Below are 15,943 nucleotides of genomic sequence, written 5' to 3'. Positions count from 1 at the left end.
AAACACATTTTCACCAGAATTGTCAAAGCAATTCTGACAATTTTCTTTCTACTTTTTTTTCGCATTTCAATCTTTTGAAAATTCATCCCAAATTTCAATAATGTCTGGGCTAACAAATGCCACCCGAGCTTCGAGGGTTCTTGGCGAAGTTACTACTCTTATGTCTTAAAATTTTCACCATTCCTAAACTATGCGACAGATGTGAATCAATTGAACAGGAAGCACTGGAGATAATCTCGAGATATATTCAAAAGAAAATTAGAGTTTTGTAAGGAGTTGTCGGTGGATCATCTTATGATCGAGTGTTCATTTGTGTTATGGCGTATTTGTGACTCATGCTACTTATGATATTTGATTCCACATTATGGGCTCATTGTGTTTTCCAATTTGAAGCTGTCTTTGAAACCGTCCAAGAAGTCGTTTAAGGGTTCGAATTAGGGTCTGCTACAACAATATAAGGACGATGAGAATTATATGAAATAATGAAAATATGTAAAATTTGTCATTATACAAGGCAACCTCATCATCCTTGTGAGCTTGGGAGGGGAGTTTTGGGGAGCCCATAGGTTTACCTGCTGTGTCATCGGCAGACATTGCCTGGCTCTCCCTGACCCTAGCTTGGGTGGAGAGGGGTTTGGGGCACTGATCTTATGTACACCCAGCAACAAAACCGGTGTCGCCTGGCCAGACCTGACTTGGAGATATCATGCCCTTTTTGCACTGAAAGGTAGCCGACGTTAAACAACCGAGACATCGTTAGGATGGTTCGAATGTGAGGAGGGAAATTACCGATACTACTCAAATAAGTGCGATGATGAATGAAATATATATGAAAAGAGAGAAACCTTTTTATTCTTTTAAGGAATGTAATCTAATATTATTTCGGAACTAATTCATCAAGATATTTATCATAAGTTTTTATTTGAATTTTCCTATCCTACTTCTATAAAAAAAATTCTTGAATAATATTATAACTGACTATTCATGTTAATATTCATAACAGGGAAATATCCTTCGTTTGCATTTTCCTAAGCAGAACCTCTCTCTCTCTCTCTCTCTCTCTCTCTCTCTCTCTCTCTCTCTCTCTCTCTCTCTCTCTCTCCACACACACACATACATACTCACTGTACGCATTATATTTAGGCGAAAATAATGTATCTTTCAAATAGCACCTATTGGGTCACCAATCATTAATAAGTGGCCTTTGTTCAAAATTTCGAAGGTAATAAGGTTTAAAGGTTTAGTTATTGATTTCAGTGTTTTCCTTTGATGTTGATCATGAGCCACGTAGCTCGGTGTGGTTGGGGTCAGCTTTTGTCACGGGCCACTTGGCTCCGGCCCTCTGAGAGAAGATAGTATCTTTTACTATATCAATCATATTAGTTTAAGGTTGATTTAAAATGCATCATCAGTTAACATAATTTATATTGTTTCAGAAGTGATTGGTGAAAATAAAGTATGTGAAATGACGAGCAATGAAAATGTTCATTGGTCCATTATTATAGTGATGTGGTTTATAGGATATAGGGTATAAAAAATTATATTATTAACACATTGTTTACTCAAATTATCTGATTTGTCGTCAATAACCTTAGATGTCATGATGACAGAAAACTCATAATCAACCCATCAATCAATCATTATTTGGGAAAGTCGCTCACTTCCAAGCGAACCCCCTTCCCTGGTGACGATTGCCCAATGCTCAAAGGTCTGAGTACAAGCAAAAGGAAATATTTCCTTAGCATTGACTCTTCGTATTATTACGATTTTATTTGCCGTTTCATGACCTGATGTCCAACACCTTATAGGTGTTTCCCCGGTAAGCTCTTCAAGAAATTCATTACTATCGATATCTGTTCAATCAGTCCTTTGCATATTTGCTTCATTATTTGTTTTGAAATAATCGTAAACAGCTGGAAAGCAAAATGTATGAAATATTGTCATCTTAGTATTTTGTTTTACATTTACTAAAAAACTTCCACCAGAAGGATCTCATCATAACTGTGAGACCTTTAAACCTCGAACATGTGGGGATGGGAGTAGAAAGATATAACCAGGTGGGGGTTAAAGATGATGGTGGATAGGTGGCAATTGGGTGATCTTAATGTATGGCTTGAAGAGGTTTGCTTATTAACATTTATGAAGTGATGATGATGATCGTAATACCCTTATTGATAGCATTTAATAATAATGATTCCAACTCGCAATGAAAACGGGCATATATCGTTGTAACATTGTTTTTAGGTAGTCACTGAACATCTTTGGAACGTGGTATCTTCACCCAAATGAAATACAAATCCCACACAAGCTTGCAAAGTAGTTAGCGGTTTTGTGTGATCCCTGGGCACATCCAAATAGCATAAAATATTGGATACAGGTAATATATATATATATATATATATATATATATATATATATATATATATATATATATATATATATATATATACACATATTATTATTATTATTAGTTGCTAAGCTACAACCCTAGTTGGAAAAGCAAGATGCTATAAGCCCAAGGGCCCCAACAGGGAAAATAGCCCAGTGAGGGAAGGAAACTAGGAAAAATAATATATTCTAAAGAACAAATGACATTTAAATAAATATTTCCTATATAAACCATGAAAACTTTAACAAAACAAGAGGAAGAGAAACAAGAGAGAATAGCATGCCAGAGTGTACCCTCAAGCAAGAGAACTTTAACCCAAGACAGTGGAACACCATGGTACAGAGGCTATGGCACTACCCAAGACTAGAGAACTTTGGTTTGATTTTGGAGTGTCCTCCTAGAAGAGCTGCTTACCATAGCTAAAGAGTCTCTTCTACCCTTACCAAGAGGAAAGTAGCCACTGGACAATTACAGTGCAGTAGTTAATTCCTTGGGCGAAGAAGAATTGTTTGGTAATCTCAGTGTTGTCAGGTGAATGAGGACAGAGGAGAATCTGGAAAGAATAGGCCAGACTATTCGGTGTATGTGTAGGCAAATGGAAAGTGAACCGTAACCAGAGAGAAGGATCCAATGTAGTACTGTCTGGCCAGTCAAAGGACCACATAACTCTCTAGAGGTAGTATCTCAACGGGTGGCTGGTGCCCTGGCCAACCTATATATATATATATATACAGAGAGAGAGAGAGAGAGAGAGAGAGAGAGAGAGTGAGTGTTACAAGGATTTTTGATGTCTCAAAGACGTTTTAGTCCATCCACAGACTTCATTTGCTCTTTGGTAGAGCGATTTAGGATATATCATTTTGACGTATATTAATGGGAATAGTCAGTCCCCACAATATTTAAGGATGTCCCATATAAAAGTGTAATAAGGAATTCTAATATATCGGTGTGATATTTTTTGATAACTACTATCGAAAACGATTGCATTTCTTAAAAGAATAAGAGATAAGACCTCTCTATCTCTTTCATATATATATATATATATATATATATATATATATATATATATATATATATATATATATATATATATATATATATATATATATATATATATACACACACACACACACACACACACATATATATATATATATATATATATATATATATATATATATATATATATATATATATATATATTAATCCTCGCTCTTCTTTGAGTGATATCGGTAATTTCCCTCCTCACATTCGAACTATCCTAACATGTCTTGGTTGTTTAAACATCAGGCCACCTTTCAGGACAAGAAGGGCATGATGTATCCAAGTCCGGTCTTGGCGAGGCGACACCGGTTTTGTTGCTAGGTGTACATGGGTAGGTCTCTAGGGCATTGTCCCTGTCCCTTGCTTCTGCCATTCATGAGTGACTTTTAAACCCTTAATGGTGTAAGTTATGATGGTGATAATAGTAAAATTTTAAGCTTCTAGTTTTACGTCCGTACTCGCTTCCTTGCTTCCTTCCAGCTTTCCAACTTAAATCTTCTAATTCATATTCCACTTTGATATTTCCCTAGTTACACCATGACAGTTGAATGGCTTCTATGGCCAAATTTCTTTAAATATAATCCATAGTAAGAATAAAATTGGGTTAATAAAAAATTGATATTAAGCTCTCCCATTGTTCTGATTATGAAACATACCTTCGGTTTTAGGCTTGATTCACAGCTTCCTAAACACCCTGATTAGGCGGGAAACGAACCGGTCGTTCAACCATATTAATGTCAAAGGTAATTCGGATAATATCTTTACGGCAGGTTACACCAGGTAATTATGAGGTACTCGCTTCGCCTGCGGCCGCCGAGAGTATCATCTCGGTAGCTTTACTTCATTTCCGGTTACAAGAAGCCCTTTCCGTGTGCTTTTCCAGCTTATCGGCTACCTTTCCTCCTCCCCAAATGCATTACAAACTCAAACCGTAAAATAAATATTGAGTTATAAACACAAGCTTAACTGAAAAACTGAAAAAAATGGCTCAAAATGTTTAAGGACCAAATAAAACGTAGTAAATGGTTTTCCAGGGAGAGGAAACTTTGTCAACCGGGATTAATTGCTCTTGTTGGAAAGGTTAGACTTGGTAGCATGAAAACTTCTCTGATCGTTAATTAAGGAGCTAAAATTATATTCTTTGGTGCGTGAGTACTCTGATTTAATTGCCCCCTCGCTTGTCTTTAGTTCAATGACTTAAGGAATTTTTATTCTTAGTCAGTATATACCTGAAATGGGACATTCAGTAAATGCATTGTGGCATTATCCCCAAAGCCCCTGTGATCATTTGTAGGGGTCGTAGGTATGGAACTAGTTAAAGGCCTTAGGAGTAATGGGGCACTAAAAGTCAACCATGTTAATTAATCCTGTTTTTTATGTGGTGGTCCAAGTATTTCTCTTATATAATACAGAGAAAGTGTCTGTATATATATATATATATATATATATATATATATATATATATATATATATATATATATATATATATATATATATATATATATATATATATATATATATATATATATATATATATATATATATATTTCTTTACGGGCACGCTCAGCGGCATTGCCAGACGTATAGGTACTCGGTCTTTCCATGTCATAAAGGGTAGAGGGAGTAGTCATACCTTGGTGAGAGGGGATAACCCGAGAAGTACACTCGGAAATCACAATCTTACACAAATTGCCGGCACAGCCGTTTTGTAGTTAGGAAAGGGGGAGGGGGTGGGAGGGTTGAATCTGTGTGTGTACATGTGTATCTAAATAATTAGCTGTCATTTTTGACGGGTCTTATACACTAGCAATGTACTGTTTTCTGTGAAATGTGACTAGAGTTAGGGAAAGGACAAGTAGGTATTCCTTGACATTTAGAAAAGGTATGTAAACATATGTAACAGTGCAGAGCGAGAGAGGTAGAAACGGGTGGAAGGGTAGACTCCCAAAGGTATAAAGGTAAAAGTAGTGCTAGAAACACAAAGGTAGAAACTGATCGAAAGGTAGAAACACAAAGGTGGAAAGGTAGAGCCAGTCATTGCATCAATCCCATGGGACCTATAAATCATTCATGATAAACAAACTTACATTCAGTCATATTTATTACTGTAAAATATAAGAAAATATTCTTCATAGTAAAACATGAAATAGAACAAATGTAGTAAAACTAACGTCTTTAATTCATAGCATGTTTTACTAATATTATCGACTGTTCGAAGGAAATTTACGCATCAATTCGCTTATCAGTAACATCTATTTATTTCACAAATCATTTACCTAAAGTAACATATAAATTTGCGGTCTTCACTTAAGTTTAAAGAATTTACAGAGGCGAGAAACCTTCAAGCATAGAAAATAATCGATCTAAACTCGACATGTGAACAAGTAAATATCAGATTATTTTTGTCTTATTACGAGCCAAGCTGCACTTTTAGTCAGAAAAGCAGAATGCTACAAGGCCAATGGTACCTACTGAGAAAGCAGAAGAGAAGGGAAAAAGAAATTGAGACGTAGGGATTAAACCATAAAAGAGAAAACCATTTGGACTTTGTATAAGCGTTGATATGATTCTCATTTGATATTTGGTAATGTTAGACTACCATCAATAGCGGGAATGTGTCAATGAAATTATTGATTTTGTGGAACTTTTCTGTGCAAAGTCATTTAAAAGCGAACGTTTTAAGGCTGTAATAGTGTTTTTATATCGTTCTTATAATAGCTTCATTATTTTACCTCGTCTAATTATATTCATTTTCTGTTGATGGTACCTTCATAGAAAAAATGAATGGTTATGCATTTAGAATAACGCACATGATTGATTTAAGGGTGTGTAGTAGTTATTGTGAAGCTGATGTTTTTAGGTGTAGATTAAATAAACTCCTATGGTAAAGACTATCCATGTTATAGTAAGATAACATTTCTAAGATGTTGAATTCAGGAATGCAATACAAGAGGGTTCTTAATGAGGATAATTTTTCTCATAATTATTATTGTTGGAAACTTAGATTTTTAAAAGAATAATTATCTCCACCAACGAAGTTGGGAGGAGGATGTTTTCGCCATTGTTTGTCTGTTTGTTTTTCAACAACTTCCTGGCGGCAATTTTACTCATAGAGTAGTGAAACTTTTAGGGATTTATTGTTATGTTGAGACGTGGAAGTGATTTAATTTTGAAAGTCCAAGACCAAGGTCAAGGTCGAGCAAAAAGTCTACAGTATTAACCCTAACCGCACATGGTTGTCACACAGTATTCAAATACGCCTACTGTCTAAATTGATTCTGGGAAAAGTAAGCTGGTTTCGAGAAATAAGCTGGCCTGGCGGGAGGTCTGCACTCTGAGTGCCTCTCTAGTTTTAAATTGATTATATATCCGTATAGAAAAAAAAGAATATATTAAAAGCAATAACTATACCGTTCTCTAAACACAACAATGAAGAAGAATTAAGAGCAACTATTACCATTTAATAATTCAGTGTTATTACATTATTCAATTAAGTGATTAAAACCTAGGACTCTTGGCTTAAAGTTATGATGTTATTTGAATAGCATAACAAATGCAAGTGAACACCAAAGTCAACAGACTCAAGACCAGTAAGTGCAGCAGGTAGCTGATTGATTGATTTGGATAACATTGGTCTTATATCAGCACCGGCCTTTGCCAAACAAAACTTCATGTTATTGTGTTATAGTTGATAAGTGGTTTAGTATGGGCAGTTGGATTCACTCATGGTTTATATTTATTTTTTATTTTAAAATATTATATATTAGCTATTCATTACATCGTATGTAGTTTATTTATTTACTTATTCCCTTTCCTCCCTGTTGGAGCCCATGGGCTTATGGCTTTTTTTTTTTTTTTTTTTTTTTTTTTTTTTTTTTTTTTTTTTTTTTTTTTTTTGTAGATAGGGCTGGAACTTGGCTAGTAATAATGTTAATAATAGTGATTGAAAATTGGGCCCGTTGCTGACGTCCCTAATTGAACGGGGATAACAATAACAAATGCGTTTATTACTGTACTTCTGACAGCCTTTCCTTTTGTTAATTATAGGTAGACCACTAACTAGTATAACAGAAAGTTTCAGAACTCACCTGCGTGGCAGTGGACGGCTACTTTTCCTTCGGAGAGTGCAAATGCCATTACTTTGACCATATCTAAAAGCCCTCCTTGCGTGGGTTCTCCGAAGTCTTTTAAACCGAAATTGTAGTAGAAAACTGGAAAGAGGTAAAAATATTGATAAGATATATGATAAACTATAAATTTAATTTTTAAGATTATGTATTTTGTTTTTACATCGTTTGCCAATTGTAATGTTGAATATCAAATATCACTACACTGAATGGTATAATCTGTTTTATGATGGTTTAACCTTTTATTATGTTTGGCAAACGTAATGTTGCAAATGAAATATCACTACACTGAGAGGTCTAGATTTTTTATGATGGTTTAATTTTCTGTTTTGTCTGGCAAAAGTACTGTTGAAAATCAAATATCACAATACTGAGAATAACAAATTTTCTATAATGGTTTGATGATGCAAGTTGACGTTATGATTATCTGTTTGTCGTATAATTCAATGATTAGGAAAATACGAACAAGGGACACTTAATCCGTACACACCCGAATGAAAGGAGCAGAGTCAAATATACAGATACGCAAGAATCATACTCTATGTAATAATTAAATGTCTTATCAAAACTATTATGGGGTTGGGGTCGGAGTCTACTGGTGTATAAAATGGTTGAAGCAAATGTGAAAGTAGAAGGCACAAACCTTTCATTTAGAGAGGGAATAATAAAAGTATAATTAAGGCTAGAGTTGAGTTTGGAAAGGAGTGCGAATGTCATATAATGCGATGAATTAAAAGACCTTAGGGTATAGATAAAGTTCTCGAAATGAGAGAAGTTTATGAGTAGTATGCCAAATTGAAGATAGAAACACTGCGGCAATAAGGAAAATTTATTTGTGTAAATATCCTAGGCCTACACAGAAAAGAGTAAATTCAATTAGTGCATGGTGGGTATTTGAAATTAAGCGAGTAATATCCATTATGTTCAGGTATTGGAGACGAATAAGCTAATCAAAATTAAGATGGGTGAAAAAAAGGTTATAGTAAATTCAATAATTTTTTTTTCGGGGAGATTTGAAAATGTGAGGAAGACGATCGAAGGCCGAAGAATAGATAAAGAGGAATCATTACTGTTCATTTATAAAAACAGGAAAGGTGATAGAGCTGAATGAGTGAGTGATTGAAGCAAAGCCCTTTCTGAATGGGGATAACTTAAACTAGTGAAAGGGTTTGTTTATCGCCATAATCAGCAAAGCTGTGCTAGTCAGGGCCATCCATATTAGGCTGGCTTGTTGTGAGCTATCAGATAAAAATCTCCCACCATCACCAATCCGCAGTGGCCAGAGTGGTGATGAAAATTGGCCAAACCCCAGTCGCGATTAAGGACATGTCTATGGCCTTTGTCCTGCATTTGTTATATATATATATATATATATATATATATATATATATATATATATATTTATTTATATATATATATATATATTTATATATAAAATAATATATATATATATATATATATATATATATATATATATATATATATATATATATATATATATATAAATCCTTAACCACTGCCCAACAAGTTACAGTTCTAAAACTGATCCTAGGTTGAGAGTAAATTAATTGTCTACATTTTTTGGCAATACTATTATTTATTTACAAACGTAAGCAGCACGATAATTATTAGGCAGCCTGTCGACTGAGCTTGGTAGCGACCATTTTGGATAAGTCAAGTGGCTTACAAATTTATTCAGTGAAACTGGCAGAGAACTAGAGGGGAGAGCTTTTGCAGCTAAGTCCTTTGAGGTGAAAACCAGCTGAGTTACCTATATTTATATATATACCTTTATGTATATATATATATATATATATATATATATATATATATATATATATATATATATATATATATATATATATATATATTTCTCATATTCACACCTCTATATATGAACTGTACATATATAGATACTGTATATATATATATATATATATATATATATATATATATATATATATATATATATATATATATATATATATGGATTAATATCAACACAACATCGTGTTCAAATAGAAATAAATTTCTACCTCATACCTGGGATCGAACGCTAGCCCCTTCTAATGAAAGGCCAGGTCGAAACCAACCATGTCACGGGAGCCATGGTTGGTTTCGACCTGGCCTTTCATTAGAAGGGGCTAGCGTTCGATCCCAGGTATGAGGTAGAAATTTATATATATATATATATATATATATATATATATGTATCATGTATATGTATATATATATATATATATATATATATATATATATATATATGTATCATGTATATATATATATATATATGTATATATATATATATATATATATATATATATATATATATATATATACATACATACATACATGAAAATGCAACCATTAGCAATAAATTACAAGACTTCTTTGTAAGGTACATGAAGATTCCGAGGCACCCCGAACACATGCTTGCGTAGACATGTAAGGACTGAAATTAAGGGATATCATTACAGCAAGTATGACGCAATTTCCAAGAAAAAGCGCAGATCTTAAATCATTCATCAAAATTAATTCGTATTTTTCCAAAGGAATAAACTGTGTCTGGATTATTATTATTATTATTATTATTATTATTATTATTTGCTAAGCTACAACCCTAGTTGGAAAAGCAGTATGTTATAAGCCCAAGGGCTCCAATAGGGAAAATAGTTCAGTGGGGAAAGGAAATAAGGAAATACACTACAAGAGAACTTTAAGAATACCAACAGCATTTAAATAAATCTATTATATATAAACTATAAAATCTTCAAAATAACAAGAGGAAGAGAAATAAGATAGAATAGTGTGCTCGAGTGTACCCTCAAACAAGAGAGGTCTACCCCTAGACAGTGGAAGACCATGGTACAGAGGCTATGGCACTACCCAGGACTAGAGAACAATGGTTTGATTTTGGAGTGTCCTTCTCCTAGAAGAGCCGCTTGCCACAGCTAAAGTCTCGTCTACCATTACCCAGAAGAAAGTACCCACTGAACAATTACATTGCAGTAGTTAACCCCTTGAGCGAAAAAGAATTGTTTGGTAATCTCAGTGTTGTCAGGCGTATGAGGACAGAGGAGAATGTGGAAAGATTAGGCCAGACTATTCGGTGTATTGCCTTATTCTATGTTTGGGTTCCCCCCAGGTCCCTCAGTGTGAGGCACCTCGTATATCCACCAGAGTTGCTAATGCATCTTCCGGTGTATTTTGCATCTCCCAGTCTTGGATGGTCTGGGATGCATCTTAGGTATTTATCGAGCTTATTCTTAAACACATCTACGCTCACTCCTGATATGTTTCTTAGATGAGCTGGCAGCGCATTAGATAGTCGCTGCATTATCAATGCTGGTGCGTATGTGTAGGCAAAGTTAAAATTAGCCGTAACCAGAGAGAGGGATCCAGTGTAATACTGTTTGGCTTGTCAAAGGACGCCATAACTCTAGCTGTAATATCACAACGAGTGGCTGGTTCCCTGGCCAATCTACTATACTTTATATATATATGTATATATATATATATATATATATATATATATATATATATATACATATATATGTGTATATATATACATACATATATATATATATATATATATATATATATATATATATATATACATATATATGTGTATATATATACATACATACATATATATATATATATATATATATATATATATATATATATATATATATATATATATATATATATATATATATATAAATTAGTCGTAACCAGAGAGAGGGATCCAGTGTAATACTGTTTGGCTTGTCAAAGGACGCCACAACTCTCGCTGTAATATCACAACGAGTGGCTGGTTCCCTGGCTAATCTACTATACTTTATATATATATATATGTATATATATACATATATATGTGTATATATATATATATATATATATATATATATAATATATATATATATATATATATATATATATATATATGTATATATACACTGTACTGTATATACCAGCATATACTGTACCTGTTAATTGTATGTCTGTTTACTTAATGATGATAATAATGGCGAATATGATCTTTTGATGCGACTTAAGGGTATATCTTCGTTACTATAAATGCTGTTGTTTTGAGAGTTTGGTCGAGATAGTCTCTTAACCAAATCATTACTAAACACTAGGTCAGTAATGACCTTTTTTCCTTCTTTGTCTTCCGAATATTTCTGTAGTGTATAACGCTAATTTAATTTATGTTTTGAATATTATCAACTTTCTTTCACAAATTACATGATTTATACATTTGAAACAAAATAAATTTATATTCGCGAACATTATTGATATAATTTTTGACGTTCAATATTTCCGGAGATTAAAAAAGATGGAATGACGGCACCTTTTCTGCAGGTTAATTCTTAGTTGAATATTTAGTGTTGCTTTGTACTAGAAATTGAAACCTTTAAATCCTATTGACATGTCAATTTTCATTGAACTGATTTACATCATGAAGTAACATGTAAAATGTATCATCTTAATTGAATGATACATTTTACATGTTACTTCATGATGTAAATCAGTTCAATGAACTCTCTCTCTCTCTCTCTCTCTCTCTCTCTCTCTCTCTCTCTCTCTCTCTCTCTCTCTCTCTCTCTCTCTCTCTCTCTCTCAATGTAGGATGAAACTAGAAATACCTGTATAGTGGCATCCCCACTCCCTTGTTTAAAAATGCATCATCGTTGTTAAATTGCACGAAAATTTCATTGATGTTCAAGAGTAATTTTAGAAGAAATAGCGTAGTTTTGTATATAAGTTTGAATGAGTTATCAAAGATATAACAAATACTCGGCTCTAATATCTCGTTATAAATTACCCAAGAGAAAACATTTATTTCGCATGTTTTTCATTAGCAATTATTTTTGAGACATAACCACATTGCTCGAAATAATTGCAGAGTTAATGAAGCAAAATAAGAAAAAAAAATCTCAGTGTTCATAACGATTTGTAGCTAGTTAAGGATGTAAGATATGCTTCATAACGATGAAAAATTAATGTATTTTTATGGTACATTTGTATAAGGAAGCTCATTTTCATGATTAAATATACACTTGGACGCCTTCATCAAATTGTATACTAATACTTAAAACTACATAATTAATCACACGTGTATATACATGTACACATACTTTATATATATATATATATATATAATATATATATATATATATATATATATATATATATATATATATATATATATATACATATATATATATATATATATATATATATATATATATATATATATATATATATATATATATATGTATGTATATATATATATATATATATATATATATATATATATATATATATATATATATATATTTATATTTATTTATTTATTATCATAATCAGCCATTACTAGTCCACAGAAGAAAAAAAAGGACTCAGACAGGTCCTTCCAATCGCTTTTGTTAGTAGTCTTTCTATGCCAGTTTATACCCGCATTTTTTCTTAGTTCGTCAATCCATCGGCTTCTCCTTTTTTGCCCCGCTTCTTTTGCAATCTCAAAGACCCATTCTGTTATTCTTAATGTCCACCTATTGTCTTGTCATTCTCATATGTCCTCCCCATGTCTAGTACATTCTCTTACTGTTGTTGGAATATCCTCAACTTCAGTTGCTCGTATCCTTGTTGCTCTTCTTCTGTCTCTTAGTGTTGATACCATCAGTATTCTTTCCATAGCTCTTTGAGTTGTAACTAGCTTATGTTTAAGGCTCGAAGTTTCTGATGCCTAAGTCAATACTGGTAGGACTATCTTAGTAATTACTTTTCTATTTAGAAAAAGGGTCATTTTACTTTTCATAATCTCATTTTGTTCACCTAAATCTCCATCCCATGCTTATCCTTCTTATAATTTCGACCTCATATCCTGGGAAAACAATTACTGTCAGTCGTAAGTACGTATATTTACTAATAATATAAAGGTTTGCCTATTATATATATATATATATATATATATATATATATATATATATATATATATATATATATATATATATATATATGTGTGTGTGTGTGTGTGTGTGTGTGTGTGTGTATGACATATAATTGTATATATATGATATACTGTATATAATATATATATGAAACATACACATTTATTTTTCGTTTTAATAATATTCTATAGAGGAGCTGGAGCAAGCTTGCACAATAAATGCTATTCTTTTTTTTTCTTTTTCTTCTATTATTCAAGATGTGAATATCGTACTTAATTGGCAGAAGGTGACCGTTGGATAAAAAACTAATAAAACAGTTATTCTCTTTTTAGGGTTCGATAACTGATATGGATTTAATCAGACATATTGGAAATAACATTACATTTACATAATTTTCATTATCTTGTACACTGGCTCTATACCCAAGAACCAGGTCATTGCCTACCATTTGCCCCTTGTATATCGCAAAAATTGGGGGCAGTAATTTCACCTCGTAGAGGAATATCGATAAAACTTTCTCGGTTGAATGCCTTTCCTTATTACGACCACCAGAAAGTAACTGCAGAATTATTCAAGGAAAAAAAATGGCTAATGTCTAATAATTCTATACTATAATTTGAACTTTACGTCTTGTCACAAGGCTTGCGAGAAGTTACGAAGCCATAAATTTAGAAGTTGATGTTAATTGTGTTGCTGTTAAACTTGGAAGTTGGCGTTAATTGTGTTGCTTGTTATCGTAATTTATTCAATTTCCAAATGTTTCTTTTATTATAAGTGCATCTAAGGTAGAGGACGAGGAAATAGATTAATTACCAGCATTATGAATTTTTCTTGAAATCACTTTGAGTTGAATTTAAGGATAAGATTTAATTACTGGAAATACAGCAGCATTACGATTTATTTTTTTTTTTAGATTACTTTCAGAGTTGTATTTTGGGATCAAAATTGCTGGAAATACAGCAGAATTACGAGTTATCTATTAGATTACTTTCAGAGTTTAATTTAGGGATCAAAATTAATTACAGGAAATACAGCAGCATTACGAAGGAATGCGAAAAATTGTTGTAACCTCTTTATTCGGTGATGATGATACAGCAAAGAATACGAAAAAAAAAACAAAATTGTTTATCAGATGTGGTAAACCAAGTGAAATATAAAAGCTCGAACACGCTTAGCTGGAAAGTCTTTAAAAGCAAAATGAGAGGCCGTTTTACAATGCCTTGTACCGCACGTGTTTAACACACAATCATACACTGAAATGCCATTGTTTTCTTTTTTATCTTTCGATCTCTCCCGCACTGATAATAGAAAAACCTGTTTAAGCTCGGCATCGCATGTTTCACTTTGAATTTTTGTGACATTGTTGTTCTCAACTGTTTGTATATAAGCTTGTTATCTGCTGAATATACTTCACTTGGATTCACCTCACCTCACTTAACAGCCACCTCGCATAGCTTCTTCCACTCAGCTGAACTGAGCTTAAAAAACTAATGTTTTCGTGTGTTAGTGTTTTACAAAAACACAGGTCTTAGGTTTTATCCAGATAATAATCAAAGCAGAAAATATATAAATTGCTAGAAAGAAGAAAGAGCAAATAAACAGTAGTTAGTCAACGGAGGAAGAAAAACAAATTTGAAAAATTAAAAAAGTACCAATATAACGAATAAAAACGAAATAAAAGGATTATTAGAATTGAGATTAAGAAGAGTAGACAAAGATATACGTAAGAAAAACGGTACAGGAACTCAAGTAAATTCAAATATATATATATATATATATATATATATATATATATATATATATATATATATATATATATATATAAATTATATATATATATATATATATATATATATATATATATATATATATATATATATATAGTATATATATGAGAGAGAGAGAGAGAGAGAGAGAGAGAGAGAGAGAGAGAGAGAGAGAGAGAGAGAGAGAGAGAGAGAGAGAGAGATTTCTATCGTGCTAGTAATTAATTTCCTTGTCAGTAATTTTGTAATAATTGATGTTAACAGTATCCTTTTAGCTCATCAAATAAAAGACAAAAGAATGTTTTCATAACTAATTAATTAATCATTACTTACAGTCAGATACATAAATAAACATGAGGTTGAAAAAGGTATTGTATTCAATATTTATGCTACTTTTAAATTTTCCTAAATTTGATATCTATATACCTAGGAACCAATTCGGCTTTTGAACCACTGCGCTATGGAGAAGGAAAAAATTATCACCACAATTGTAAATGTGTAAAAATTTCAAGTAAGCCCGTATCTTCAAAAATGGTTTGCCAATGTTTAAGCATATTTACAGTTGAACTGTACTGGTGATATTTTAAGTATATTAGGTTTGCGTCTTTTTCTTACTATAAATATTTGGGTGCATATCATGTATTCTCATGATGATTTATG

The 15,943-nt window shown here is 32.3% G+C and overlaps 1 protein-coding gene across 1 annotated transcript in view; it reads right to left on the bottom strand.

Annotated features, from left to right (window-relative positions):
• The window catches only part of LOC137657048 (protein tyrosine phosphatase domain-containing protein 1-like), a 185,096-nt gene that overhangs the window by 33,205 nt on the left and 135,948 nt on the right, over nt 1-15,943 (bottom strand). The window contains exon 5 of the mRNA XM_068391409.1: nt 7,522-7,644. Within this exon, the coding sequence (XP_068247510.1) occupies nt 7,522-7,644 (123 nt within the window). The remainder of the gene's footprint in view (nt 1-7,521; nt 7,645-15,943) is intronic.

Source organism: Palaemon carinicauda, chromosome 18, assembly GCF_036898095.1.
Source record: "Palaemon carinicauda isolate YSFRI2023 chromosome 18, ASM3689809v2, whole genome shotgun sequence".
Lineage (NCBI taxonomy): Eukaryota > Metazoa > Arthropoda > Malacostraca > Decapoda > Palaemonidae > Palaemon > Palaemon carinicauda.
The sequence above is the reverse complement of the archived record's forward strand: the minus strand, read 5'-3'. Positions and strand labels throughout refer to the sequence as shown.